This window comes from Euleptes europaea, chromosome 4 (assembly GCF_029931775.1).
Source record: "Euleptes europaea isolate rEulEur1 chromosome 4, rEulEur1.hap1, whole genome shotgun sequence".
Classification (NCBI taxonomy): domain Eukaryota; kingdom Metazoa; phylum Chordata; class Lepidosauria; order Squamata; family Sphaerodactylidae; genus Euleptes; species Euleptes europaea.
In genome coordinates this window covers 59379432-59392588 of record NC_079315.1, presented here as the reverse complement: position 1 = coordinate 59392588, position 13157 = coordinate 59379432, and the positions used below count along the sequence as shown (strand labels likewise).

Below are 13157 nucleotides of genomic sequence, written 5' to 3'. Positions count from 1 at the left end.
CCAGCCTCAGGGGCAATCACCAACCCTTTGCATCACTCTGTAATGGCTCACTGACAGCTGACGAGGGAAGGGGGAGATGGGAAATCCACTTCTAACAGAACGTTTTGCTGACGCTCCAAATAATCCAGCCCAGATCAAGGGTACCATTTAGGATTAAATTAAGGGTCACCTCCACTCTTAATTGGCTCCATGAATTACTGCTCAAAGTCACTGTCTCTGGATATTTTGTTTCTTTAATAGAATTTGAATGTTCATTCACACAGTTAATGTGCAAATTGTGGAGTCATCATTACAATTTTATGCTTTCGCTGTCTCTGATCTCTTGCTTTGTCAAGCTCACCACCAGAATTGGGACAGAGAGGTTACAGCTTCCCTGTCCTAAATTGTTTTAAGAGCCTTGCATTTCAACCCAGAGTGTTTCTATGGAAATGGTATAAGCCTCACTAATAATACACAAGTAATACAAATTTCCACTCCTTGTAGTGCCCAGATATTTTAGGGATTAATTATGAATTAATGACCTCCAAAAGCTGTTATCATTAACAGCCTTGTTCAGGTCTTGCAATCTCAGGGCCGTGGCTTCTTTGATTGAGTCAATCATCTCATGTTGGGTCTTCCTCTTTTCCTGCTGCCTTCAACTTTCCCTAGCATTATTGTCTTTTCCAGTGACTCTTGACTTCTCATAATGTGATCAAAGAAAAATCGTCTCAGTTTAGTCGTTTTAGCTTCTAGGGTTAGTTCAGGTTTGATTTGATCTAGGAGCAAACGTACATATTTTTTTAAGTCTATTGAAGTCAATGGACTTAGAATTGTGTAATTCTGTTTGTGATTGCACTGTTAATTGGATGGCTTCTGTTAAAAAAAAAGATGTCATTTACAGAAGTCGATGTACCATGATTCTGCTCAAAGACCAGAGTGATTAATAACAGCAGTGCAAACTCATGTACATCGGGGCAGCACATGCATCTTGTAAATATTCAGCCTTTACATAAGCAAATGAAGGGGCTAAAAGCAATGCCTTATCTGATGATTTTTGTTTCAAATCCCTCCTCAACAATATCTGTCAGCTAACTGCAAATTTCAATGACAAAACAATCAACTATTCAGTACCCTTGCTTTGAATTGTTTTCATTCCAGTCCTGCCCAGGTCCTGTGATTCCTACCTTGCAGGGAGCTGGTAAAATCAAGTTGTTGCTTTTGTTTCTGGGAGAAAGACTGGGAGGAAACTGCAGTAGTTGAGCCTGGGTAGCAGGTACTATTCTCCATCAGTTATTACTAACCACTTCAAAAATTACATGCTTCCACCACTGGAGCTGTTACAATCTCATCCTCACCTATGACAGAACCTATGCTTCTGGGTGGTAAATTATACATAGTATTAGCATGGGCAAGCAGCTAGTTATGGTGCATGGTACCATGACACAAACACATACGCATACGCATGCATGAACAACTGTTTCCAAGCAGGGGTGCAAGAATGTGTATGTGCAAATTATTTGCAATCTCATAACATTTGCTGAACTTTTATTCAGTTTTCCATGGTATCAATAGCAATTTGCAAGCAAATTACAGTTTGAACAAATCACTAGCCTGAAATATTCTAATCTTGGGGCTTTCTGCTTTCTCTGACATATATTGCAACTTCTAGCCAAAATCCACCCTTTCCTGCTCTTCCTATAGCTTTTGTATAAAGACTTTTCACTTGACTTTATTGTTCCATCACTTTGTCAGTAGTACTTCTGTTATTATCATGGAGAAGAGACACATGGAATTCCTACTATAAATCCTTTTGTTGTTGTTGTTGTTCTTCCTAGGGCTCTGATCTCTTCAGTCTCTCTTGTTTGTTTCTGAATGTTCACTGCCAATGCCAAGTTCTACCCTATACCCACTTTTAGAATCTGAAACGTTTTGCACCATAATCCATAAGGGGAAAGTCATTCCCAAATAAAATGTTTCCCTAGTTCCTCTCAGCTTTCTCCTATATGTCAGTTTAAAAGATGCATTTCAATCTTTTTAGTATTAAGCAGCAGCCCATCCATCAGTTTATACTGATCTTCAAGTGGAACCAGTCCTTTTGTAACGTGCAAGCAACTCAACACCCGCCTCTTATGTCCTAATTCTCAGATCTCCCACTATTATATGATATTGGACTTCCTCCCCCCTCCTCCACTGCCATTCCTCGGGATGTATCTATGGCATGGAAAAGTATCACTCTTTTCTCTCAGTGTGACTTTAATTTTTTGTGAAACATTCTTTTCTGGCAATTGTTCAGTCATTATAGGAGAAGTATGATTCAGGTGACATAGCAAAATTGGAAAGTGAGAAGCCCTGATTGAAATTCACTGTATGGCCTTGGACACATTTACTTTTTCATCAAGTTCACAGGGTTGTGTGAATAAAAGAATTCTGAAGCATGTTGTGTACTGTTATTATTGGTGTGACAGAACTGCTCACTTTCTAATCTTCTCTCTCCCTCAGGTGTCATAGCCGTTGTGATATTCATTCTGCTTTGCATTGCTGCCATAGCTGTACGGATTTATAGAAAGAAAAATGTCTATAAAAAAAAGGAGGCGAAAGGATCAGAAAATGAGGACTGTGCTGAGACGGCCCTGAAAAGTGAGCTCAGCGTGCAAAATACCGTTAATGAAAATCAAAAGGAGTACTTCTTCTGATTTACTTTTGGGCTTTGTTTAATAATAATGTGACAGTCTGACTCTCTTGCTAAGCCTGGGGCTCTTGATGGACAAAAAACGAACCAGTAAAAGCCGTTGCACTTGAAGAACACACAAAATGGATTTGAAACCTGTTTAAACTGCATACATTTGGTCTTGTTGATTGCTATAGGAGGCCTCTTTAAATGACATGCATTTCTTAGCTATTATAACATAAATGCATTTTATGTATCAGTGACTTAGATATTGTAACCAATTTCATTGTTGGTAGTTTCCGATTGTTCTGCTGTGACTTTCTAAGGTGGAAGTTTAATGTGCAAACTGAACATGGGTTCTGATGGGGGGGTGGAATCATAACGCAGTGGCTGTTCTGGCCAATTCCCCTTTCAGTTGTTCTCTTTAGAGATCTATCCAGGAATGTGGTTCAAGATAAATGGTGGGTTGTAATGCTATGCTCTTAACACTTGAAAGATGATCCAATACACCATTAAGCATGCTTTAAAAAATTGAAATCAAGAGATTTCGGAATGCTTACTTATACTGAACTGGGGCCCTGTGATGTTCCTAGGTAATCTGTTCAGATAATTGATGCTGAAATTTTTATTTTCATTCACTGTTGGGCAGTTTTAGTGCTTAGAGCTAAAACAAAAAAAAATCAACTTGATAAACAATTATTTCTTTTTATAACTTTTCTCTAAAAGATAGTCCACCTGTATTTCTATGTGATGCCTATTTAAGCCGATGCACCACACGAGTTGTTCTATAGGCTTGTTCCCTGCCAGACTAGCTCTAAATGACAGTTTTGCTGTGTTGATTGATGGTACAGTAACTTGTCTGTACCACCTCCTGTACAACATAACTACAGGCATATGAAATTTGCATGTATATTTCTGTGCACAGAGACCAAAAGCACAAAAGGCAAAGATTTAAATATAACTGAAATACCCCCCCACACACTATCTGACCACCATGTAGGAAGGATGCCAGGCTGTTCATACACCAAGTCTAGTTGCACAATGCACTGGCAATGTTGGAACTCCTCCCTGGGATAAGATCTTCACACTGCTGCAATGACTGCCTGGATACAGATACCATCCTGTGGCCTTTCCGTCATTCCTCCCATCCAAGGACAACTTGGTGGGAGGGACCTGTGCAGTTGGCTGCACTCATATGGTGTGAGTATTCAGGAGTATATGCCATTGATATGAGCTCTCACTGTTGAAAAGGGGAAGCAACTCCTGTACCACTAGAGATAAATACAAATGGTCCCCCTGGAAAAAGATGAAAAGGAAATAGATGGATGGCAAAATTTATTGGATGGTTTAAGCTTTTGTAGCAGCCAAAGTAGCATGTTTGCTATCCTTTCTCACCATCCTTCCCCATCTCCAACTACTTGCACTAGTAGTCTGGGCTAAAACAATACCAGAGGCCTGGACTTTCCCTTCAGTCTAGCTTCTTTTTTTCCTAAAGCAAGTCATAGGCATATGGATTCCAGCTCTACAGTAAACTTTTCCAAAGTTACTGCAGGTATTGCCATGAGCAACATTTCTCAATGTTAAACAATCACTTTGGATTTTGGATGGGTAAGTATATCTGTTTCTTGACAACCTGTGTGCTGTTTTCCCTATCTTCATATAATATCTTGAATCCTGCATCTAAAGCTTTGTCCATTTAGTTGAAATAAATACATAAACTACAGTCCCTTGATGCAACTTCCTTGGTTGACATATTCTGAAGCTCTTGTAATTGTCCAGTGCATTCTTGCTCACAGCACCTGCTTTCTCTTTTTCCCGTTATGTGGTTATTCCCCCTCTTATTTCCTTATCAGTTTTCTTCAGCTCTGTGCTCCCCCCCATTCTGGTTTCTGATGGCCACTCCCCGCCACCCACCTTTTCAGGCCCTACTTCTCAGCCTTCTGTGCATTCCTGTCTCCCGCTCCCACCTTCCCTTCTTCTGCACTTTCATTCCTTCAGGGCCTTTTCACCACTCAGTTCCTGACGCACATCTTTCTTGCTTGATCAGCACTCCTGCCTATATCTACATTTTCTGAGTGTTGCACAATTCTCCTCTAGCTGCTATACCCTACATAAAGATTTATCTCCCAGCCAAACCAATTTTTCACTAACTTTACAGAAGCTTCTCCGATTCTCAGTGCCATATCACTGACAGAATATTTGTGATGTTTTGATATCACAGCAACTCAGCCAAGAGAGGGGGGAGTTCATAGCCAACAGGCTTACAATAGCCAGTTTATACTGTAATAAATATGTTACTGTGCTTTCCTATGCATGTTTATTCAGAAGCCCCACTTTATTTAATAGGACATATTGCCAGATAAGTGTGCATAGGACTGCAGCCTGAGTTGTTTGGCTGGCGCAAGACCTTTTGTTGTTTGTGATCTATAAGACGTAATGTGGCTAGCGCTCTACATATGAAAGCTGGAGTTCCTGCTAAAATGTATTGGCTACAGAAGAAGCAAATAGCGTTCTCAATAATTATCAAATTATAAATTCATAACCAATACCCGGGTTTATTTTTTAGAAATTTTAGTAATTCTACCTTTTCGTTATGAAATCTGATATCTTTGATTAAGAACCTGCTGCACTGCTTTCAGTTTCATTTGATCACGTAAAGTGCTTTTTATCTGATCTAATTCTTTCCCCATATGCTAACAAACTCAAAAACACTGAAAGCACTGTGCCAGTCCCATTTATTTAAATGAATTGTTTTCCTCTCAGCATCTCCTAAAGCCTAATAATTCACTTTTACTTTATTGTATTGTACTAAATCAATACCAGCTCTGTATCTAGGTGGGGGATGCATCTATCAAAAGAACAAATGACATGGGTGCTCATTAGGAACCTGACTAATTGCCTTTTCCATAATATTGTTATCAAATCATACCCAATTGATACAACCGTAAACTGGGGCAAGCTGGACATCTATCATTGATTTGTTATATTTCCCCTTCTATTTACTAATGTTCGTGACATCTCATGCCAATTTTTGTTTTACTTTTTTTAATCAATTTTGTATGTCCCAAGGAATGATGAAGTGTCTTCTGAGTGCTTTTCAAACCATCTAAAAGAATAAAGTAATTCAGGAGGGTCCTTCATGCATTTTATATTCTATATTTGAAAAAAAAAGGAATAATTACATCACACATCTGGGGTGAGGCCTTTATAGTTTTACTGGAAGGAATTTAGAAGATATTGTTTGGTTAAAAGGTTATTTGTCTATAGATGTATAGTGTAAAATAACTGAATTTCTTACAGGGAGCTGATGCCCATTTTTAATTTGGAACAGGAGTCCATAAACACATAAACATACATATGTATGCATACGTAAGAAACCAGTCCTCAAATATGGACACATTTAGTTGGGCCCAAGCAAGTCTAGAAGTGCCTGTTTCTTTGGGCATATATTAATGCAAAGACTGTAAATAATGTTGTTCTCCATTGACCCAGGGAAACTCACTACACGCCTGACAGGGCCATTCTATAAGTATCCTGTCAAATGGTGAAATCTGTCACAAACACTAGTTTGTCTTATTCATTTGTCTTGGTTTTTGTTTTGTTGGAAAAGTGTCAGTTCCACATTTGCCCACTTGTAAGATGAGCTCAATTTGTTATAAGTTTGTAAGACACATTCAAATGCAGAAGCAGCAAAGCAGTATTTGTTCCTGTTTGCTGCTTCCTTTGCGGCCTAGATCTAACTCAGCTAGTAAACCCGTGTCTGGGCCATTCTACTTCCTATTGCATTTGGAATGGAGGGGTGCAGCTCACATGATTGAGAGCTCCTCTGTGCAAAGAAAACTGGAATGTCATAAATCAGGATTCTAGCTTAGCCCTTTCTTTGATATGCCAGTTCTCCAAGTGGAGAGAACTGTTTTGTAAGGATACAAATTCAGTTATATGAGTTCTCATTTGTTGTCTGAAGTGGTTGTGAATGAGATTTGCCCAGTGCTGTTTCATGTTGCAAGTACTCCTTCATTTCAGTTTAACTAAGGATATTTGTTTAAAAAATCCAAGAATTTAACATTTATCCTTTTTTCTTCAATGTAATCATATGTGCACACGTGCACTGATAAAACCAAAAGCAGTCTTGACATGGTTATATACACCTTTATATATGAGCACATTACTTTGTTGTATCCTTTTATCCAAGTGCATTTGCACATTGGTAATGCAGAAGAGTGGGAGAGATACAGCAAAGCACACATGTGCAGCATGCTGTACACACACTTCAAAAATAAAACCCCAACCAAGGGTTTGCAAAAGTTCCAATTTGGAAATAAGGCTTGGTAATTTAGATCTCCAAAATCCAGTGATATATTTGCATAAGAAGTTCAAAAGCATCTCCAGAAATGGCACAGATCACATACAGGTTTACCACCTCTGGGAACTGGCCCTATGATATGGTAGTCTCAAATTGTACTGACCCATCATATGTCATTGCTGTCCTTCCCTGGATCCTTTTGTTCCAGTTTGTAACCTATCACCTCCCTGTTAATAAACAATCAATTTTTAAAATAATGTAGGAAATGTATTTTTTAATGTATTAAAATATGGGAACAATATGATATTTTTTCTCAAACAGTAAAAATTTTTTAGAAGACTACATGATGTACTGGTAAGTGTTGTACTTTCTAAACTTGAGCCAGTAAAACTGAATTAGTATGATTTTACAAAATCAAAAATATTGTGACACATTTTAATGCTTGAGACATAAGGAAGAGATTGATAGATTTCCCCAATCAAACTGGAAACCAAGGAGCCCAATCAATTTGTAAGTGGTTTTGGAAAATGTGAACTTTTTAAAAAGGGCTCTGGTTAAACTGTATTTACTAGGATTCCTAGTATTTTGAATGCTGCCAGGTCTGGATGCTTTGAATGCCAGGGGTCATGGTGGGAGGGATGATGAGTTCTTCTTTAGCATGGATTACAATCAGAACTGGAAAACAATCAGCTGTTACATGTGTAATCTCCTCTGGTTATGCCATCGGTCTTTCTTTTTCGTTCCACAACAGATTTTCACCTGGCAGGTCTAAGTTCAGTGTTTGTTTGTGGTATCGCCGCATTTTCTCCGAGTGCTTATACAGCGAAGTTCTTTTTAACCCTCTTGTGTGTCGGCTTCATGTGTAAAATCCTGTCTCTGATTTTTTTTATTGCCTAAAAAACACACACCCTTTAAATTTTATTACCACTCCTCCTTCCTTCCCACCTTTTCCCTCTTCCCTCCCTTTCCTCTGCCCCAGTGCTCTGGAAAACCTTTTTTTAACGATGACAAAACTAGCAATATTGCACTAATGAATTGATGCAGCACCTGGGATTAGGGAGACACTAGCACTCCTGAAGCCAAGAGGGGTTTGATTTATTGGACAGATCTGAGCCCTGGCACCTCTTGGCTGGGCAAATGAATGACCACTTCAAACAGGTTTTGGTGGGGCTGCTAGATCCTGCTCTTGAGGAGATAAATTGCTTAGGGGAGTCCTCTGTTGGGGGAGACTGGGACCCTGTTACTTAAAAGGCCATTGATTGCATTGATTGGAATTGTTACTTCCCTGTTACTTAAAAGGCCATTGATTGCAAAGGTTAGGAACAGCTCTTCACAGCCTGAGACATTGGAGGACCATTGGAGTAGATGATACTGGGCTAAGTGGACCCATGGTTTGAAATGGAATAAGGCAGCTTCATGCATTCAATATTACTTTCATTCTAATAAATAATTGATCAGAAAATATAAGTTTGCTTGTTTGTTTAGAGGGTTATTAGCTTAATGTTAAAAAAAGCTCAAACTGCTTGCAAGTAGAAAAATCAGAATTAAAACATTAAAAGAATATAATAAAGCATGCATTTGTTACAAGTCATGGGCACAGCTGTATCCAGTCTCCCTGCTGGATTTTTTTTAAATTGTGAGTGATGATGCACGTATGGGATGCTTAGAATTGATTCCAGATACAAGATTATAATAATATGTATTTATTTAGTATATTTCCATGCCACCTCTTCAGAGTCTGGTTTGAGGTGGTAGCTTACAATTAAAAACCATTGTATAAAATCCACGGCATTAAAAACACAAGGGATTAGGCTTTCATGGCATGAAAACTGTCCATAAAATAGAGAAGATCATTTAAAAGCTGATAAGATAAATCCCTAATTAAAAGCCTGGGTAAAAAGATGTGTTTTAGCCTGGCACCTAAAAGAAAGTAAAATAGGTGCCAGGTGAGATAGGAAAGGCTAAGAATGTGTGACTGGCCCAATGTTAGCCAGGAAGCTTCCATGGAATAGTGAAGTTTTGGACCTGGGTCTCCTAGTTTGACACTATCCATTACACCACATTGCGTCTATAGCATGGATCCCCTACCTTCAGCAGTGTTTGGGTGCCCAACCCCAATAGCTCTGTGCAGTGTCTGATTGAGGGGTGATTATTGAACGGTACTGAGCTACCCTGTCTGTTGATGTCTCGGCGAGTAATAGGACACAGCATGTGAAAGGGTCACACCTCTCTCTATATTTTAAAAGAGGCAAGTAATGACTGCCCGATCTACCCATAACCCTGAATCTGTGGGAGAGAGGTTGTGGAGGTTAGTTGGCACTCTGTGTGAGTGTGAAAGGCTGTCATACTCCTCTATTGCTTTAAATAAAGAAACTCTTGGGGAAAAGAACATCCTACATGCAATGGAGCTTCCATGCCCAGATAACTGGATTAGAGTGCAAAAGCAGAGCCTCAGAGACTCATGATATGTTCAAAACCGAAATACAGTGAAAAGTATTAACCAGACAAATGCTATATGAAAATAGCAATATATGAAGTTGTGCATAAGTCACATAGCTCTAAATATTAATTCACTGGGGCACAGATAAAGCTGCATAAGCACTGCAATTTGGTGATTTGAAAATGATGCTGGATACCAATAAATGGAACTGCACAAACCTGTCACACTAAATACTGATGATGGCATTCACCATACATTGTGCGTGTGTGTGTGATAGAATTATAGTGCTGCAAAACTGCAAAAGGAGGAAAGTCTTTCTTGTTAAAGCATATTTCATCTTCTCTACACTACAGTACTTCAGCATGCAGGCAAAGTCCCATTTAATTGAACTGTTCAGTATTTTTATTAAAGCCTTAATTTTGCAGAAACAAGCACAAATGAATCCCTGGTGTTTCTGATCACTTAATGAGATTGAGCATTATCAGGCACAAGATCTAAAAAAGTTGAAAACCATCAAAATTAGTATTAAATAAAAGGATAAATGGTATGATGGCTCTGCAGAGCTCTCAGAGGTCCCCCCTCCCCAGTTTCTTTGGCATTTTATACACATGATTTAATAAGAACTAATAATGCAGAGGGCAAGAGGTGAAGAGAATAGGTCAATTAAATTCTTTTTAACTTGTCCCTGAGAGGATCATTTATTTAATAATGTATTTCCTTTTCATAAATGGCTATCATGACCAATGTGTCACAGCAGCAAATACTTCTATCATTGTGGATGTTAATGGAACAAACATTATTTCCTTACTAGATGAAGAAATGTTACAAAGGAAGGTTGGGTAATGGTGCAGCCACACATCTTAGTCACAGGCTATTCCTAAATTCTAAATATAAGTACAGACAAATAAATGTTTCTGTACTTGAGAGTGTATGTTTCCCTGATGACCAGCAGAGACTAAGGCATGTACATCCAATGTTACTACTGAGTCCTAGACAGCCGAAGGGATTTGGTCTCACCTGTCTTTTGGCTCTATCATTTCATACTGATGATAGGAATATAACATCATCAAGTACTTGTCCACCCTCTCACACAGTGGCTAACCAGTTCCTCTAGAGGTCCAACAACAGGGCACAGAGACCGAGGCCTTCCCTGATGTTGCCTCCTGGCACTAGTATTCAGAGGTTTACTGCCACTGTATGTGGAGATTCCCTTTAGTTACCCTGGCTAGTAGCCACTGATAGACCATTCTCCCATGCCTAATTATCATTTAAAGCTGTCTATGACTGTGGGCATCACTACATCCTCTGGCAGCAAATTTGCCATCTTAATCACTTGTGTAAAGAAGTATTTCCTTTTGTCCATCCTGAATCTACTGCTCATCAATTTCATTGGATGTCCCTGAGTTCTAGTATTCTAGTAGTATTGCAGGCCTAATAGTTCTATTATATAACAGACCAAAGAGTTTTCGATTTGAAGGCATCATCCAACTGCAGAATGCTTTTCTTTGTTAGATAAAAAAGGATAGGAACTGCATGTAATGGTGTTTAATCCTCCTATCCCATAGCACTGTTCCAAACAACCATTTTAGAGTTGACAGAAATTGAAGTAGAAACAATCCAAAAAGCTTATTGTTCTCTGAACCAAGAAGAAAGATTGTGAATAGGAAGCTCAAGACAGTCTGAGCATTGATGGCTTCCAAGTGTTTTAAGTAACTACCGTGCCTTTTGAAGAGCACTTTGTACTTTGGAGTATTTATCTTCCCCATGTATTCTCTTGCAATCTGGATACAGCTATTTACCTTTCAACTCTATCCTTTCCAATCCTTATAAATGACATGAAGAATAATACTTACAATTTGTGACATTTAATGAATTATTTCACTTTGTAGTTCAAAGCCTATATATCAATGCTAAACAGTATTACAATAGCATACTGTATCAATCTTCTACACAATATTACTATGAATATGTGAGGGTCACTTCTAACATCATAAATATTCTACCAGCACTTTTGAGTAAGGAAAAGCATGCAAATATTATGTAGGATGTTACGTGGACTAGTGCTCTGTATGTATACTTACTGGGAAGCCACAATTAACCATGCGTTACAAGTATGTGTACATTAGTGGTAAGTGGTTCCCCCCCCCCCATTGTTATCATGGTAGTCAACCAAAAATCCAGGGGCTGTAGAGAATACTTGAACTAGAGGCTCACAGTGTACCCTTCCTTGCTGGTTCTCTCCCTTCTTGAGTAACAACTTTGATTTTACAAGAGGGGAAGTAACTAGCAATGGATGAAATGTTAAATTTTCAGTTCTGAGTCAAATCTTCCCATGTCCATATTGCTTGGAAGCAATAAAAACCAGTTCCCTTAGACTTCTGAAATGAATTGAGGTCCCCAGCCACCTACAATTCCATCAACATTTGCAAGAAGTTCTAGTTGGTGAAGATTATGGATGGTGGTAATTGGAAGCCCCATATTATAACACTAAAGCACTCCTCTTTGTCATGAAACAGTCCCTAGATTTCTGCAATAGCCACTTTAGAGACAAGAGGAAACACCCAGGAAATTCTGCAGTATCCAAAACTCCCTTTAAAAAACCCCTGATGTGGAACTACTTGGAAACCTCTGTGAAGCAGAAGAAAGGTTGTCAGCCACTGAACTTTGGATTGTTAATTGAAATTCTTCAGGTAAAGACACACACACACACACACACACTCACACAAACCCCTCTGTCACATTAGCTTACCAAATATATGGCATGTCCAGATGAGGTGTTAGCGTCACAAGGTGAGTCTACAGTGCCAACTCAGCACTGCATTATTTGCATAATCAGTTTAGGGGAGGGTTATCAGATAATCATCAGTTCTATTTTGAGTATATAAGGGCCAATTTGAGATCTAGGCTTGATCAAGGCAACACTGCTACAGTAAGAACTGGAGCTGCCCAGGTGCTGAAATCCTGCAACCTAACTCTATTAGTACTTGTCTTGAATCTTACATCCTTTATCAACAGAGTTCATCCTGATCTACAATTATTCCCCTTCCCACATTGCCCAGTCCTCCCTGGTATACCTCTTCCTTCCTGCCAACACAGTACCACTTGTACTTCATATGGGGAAATTTTGCTGCAAGGAAACACAAAATTGTGCAGAAACAAAGAAACACAGGTTCACATAAGGGAGAAGTGGAAACAAAATGGAAATTTCAGGATCTAAACAGCAGAGATGAAGTCTGAAGCCACCACCATCCTGTCTCTTGTTGACACTTTCTAGCACTCTTTTCCTTCTTTCCACATAAAATAGACCTACTTCCAGCTTAACAGCCCATTCCTGAGCTGAGGCATACAGGGACCCAATCCCTGTATGCCGTTAAACAAAAAAAAGTTGTTTCATGGCTTTTTTGTGTTTAACCAGGGTTTTTTGCCCCATAGGGAATAGCGAGACTGCACTTGTAAAAAGCAGGGGCAGCACCGCCATTCCTGGCACTGGCAGAAGTGGCTGAAAAAGGATAGGGAGCCGCCAAACCGGCAGCTCCTCCCCCCAGCCTGCCCTAGAACACCCCTTTGTGCCAGTGTGGCCTCTCCACTCCGTTGCCGGAGCCACGGAGAGGCCGCGCCGGCGGAAGGGGGAGGCACGGTCCCACGGTGCTCTGCTGCCAGCAGGACCGGCCTTGCTGCCAGCATAAGTGCGTGTAAACACACATTTACACGCAGTTAATGCTGGCAGCGAGGTCACACCGCCTCCACAAAACGTTTGGCCCAATTCT

The 13157-nt window shown here is 39.6% G+C and overlaps 1 protein-coding gene across 1 annotated transcript in view; it reads left to right on the top strand.

Moving 5' to 3' along the window:
- CNTNAP4 (contactin associated protein family member 4) overlaps nt 1-2788 on the top strand; it is a 283814-nt gene extending 281026 nt beyond the window's left edge. Inside the window, exon 24 of the mRNA XM_056848494.1 lies at nt 2479-2788. Within this exon, the coding sequence (XP_056704472.1) occupies nt 2479-2672 (194 nt within the window). The 3' untranslated portion in view covers nt 2673-2788. The remainder of the gene's footprint in view (nt 1-2478) is intronic.
- Nucleotides 2789-13157: the final 10369 nt, after the last annotated feature.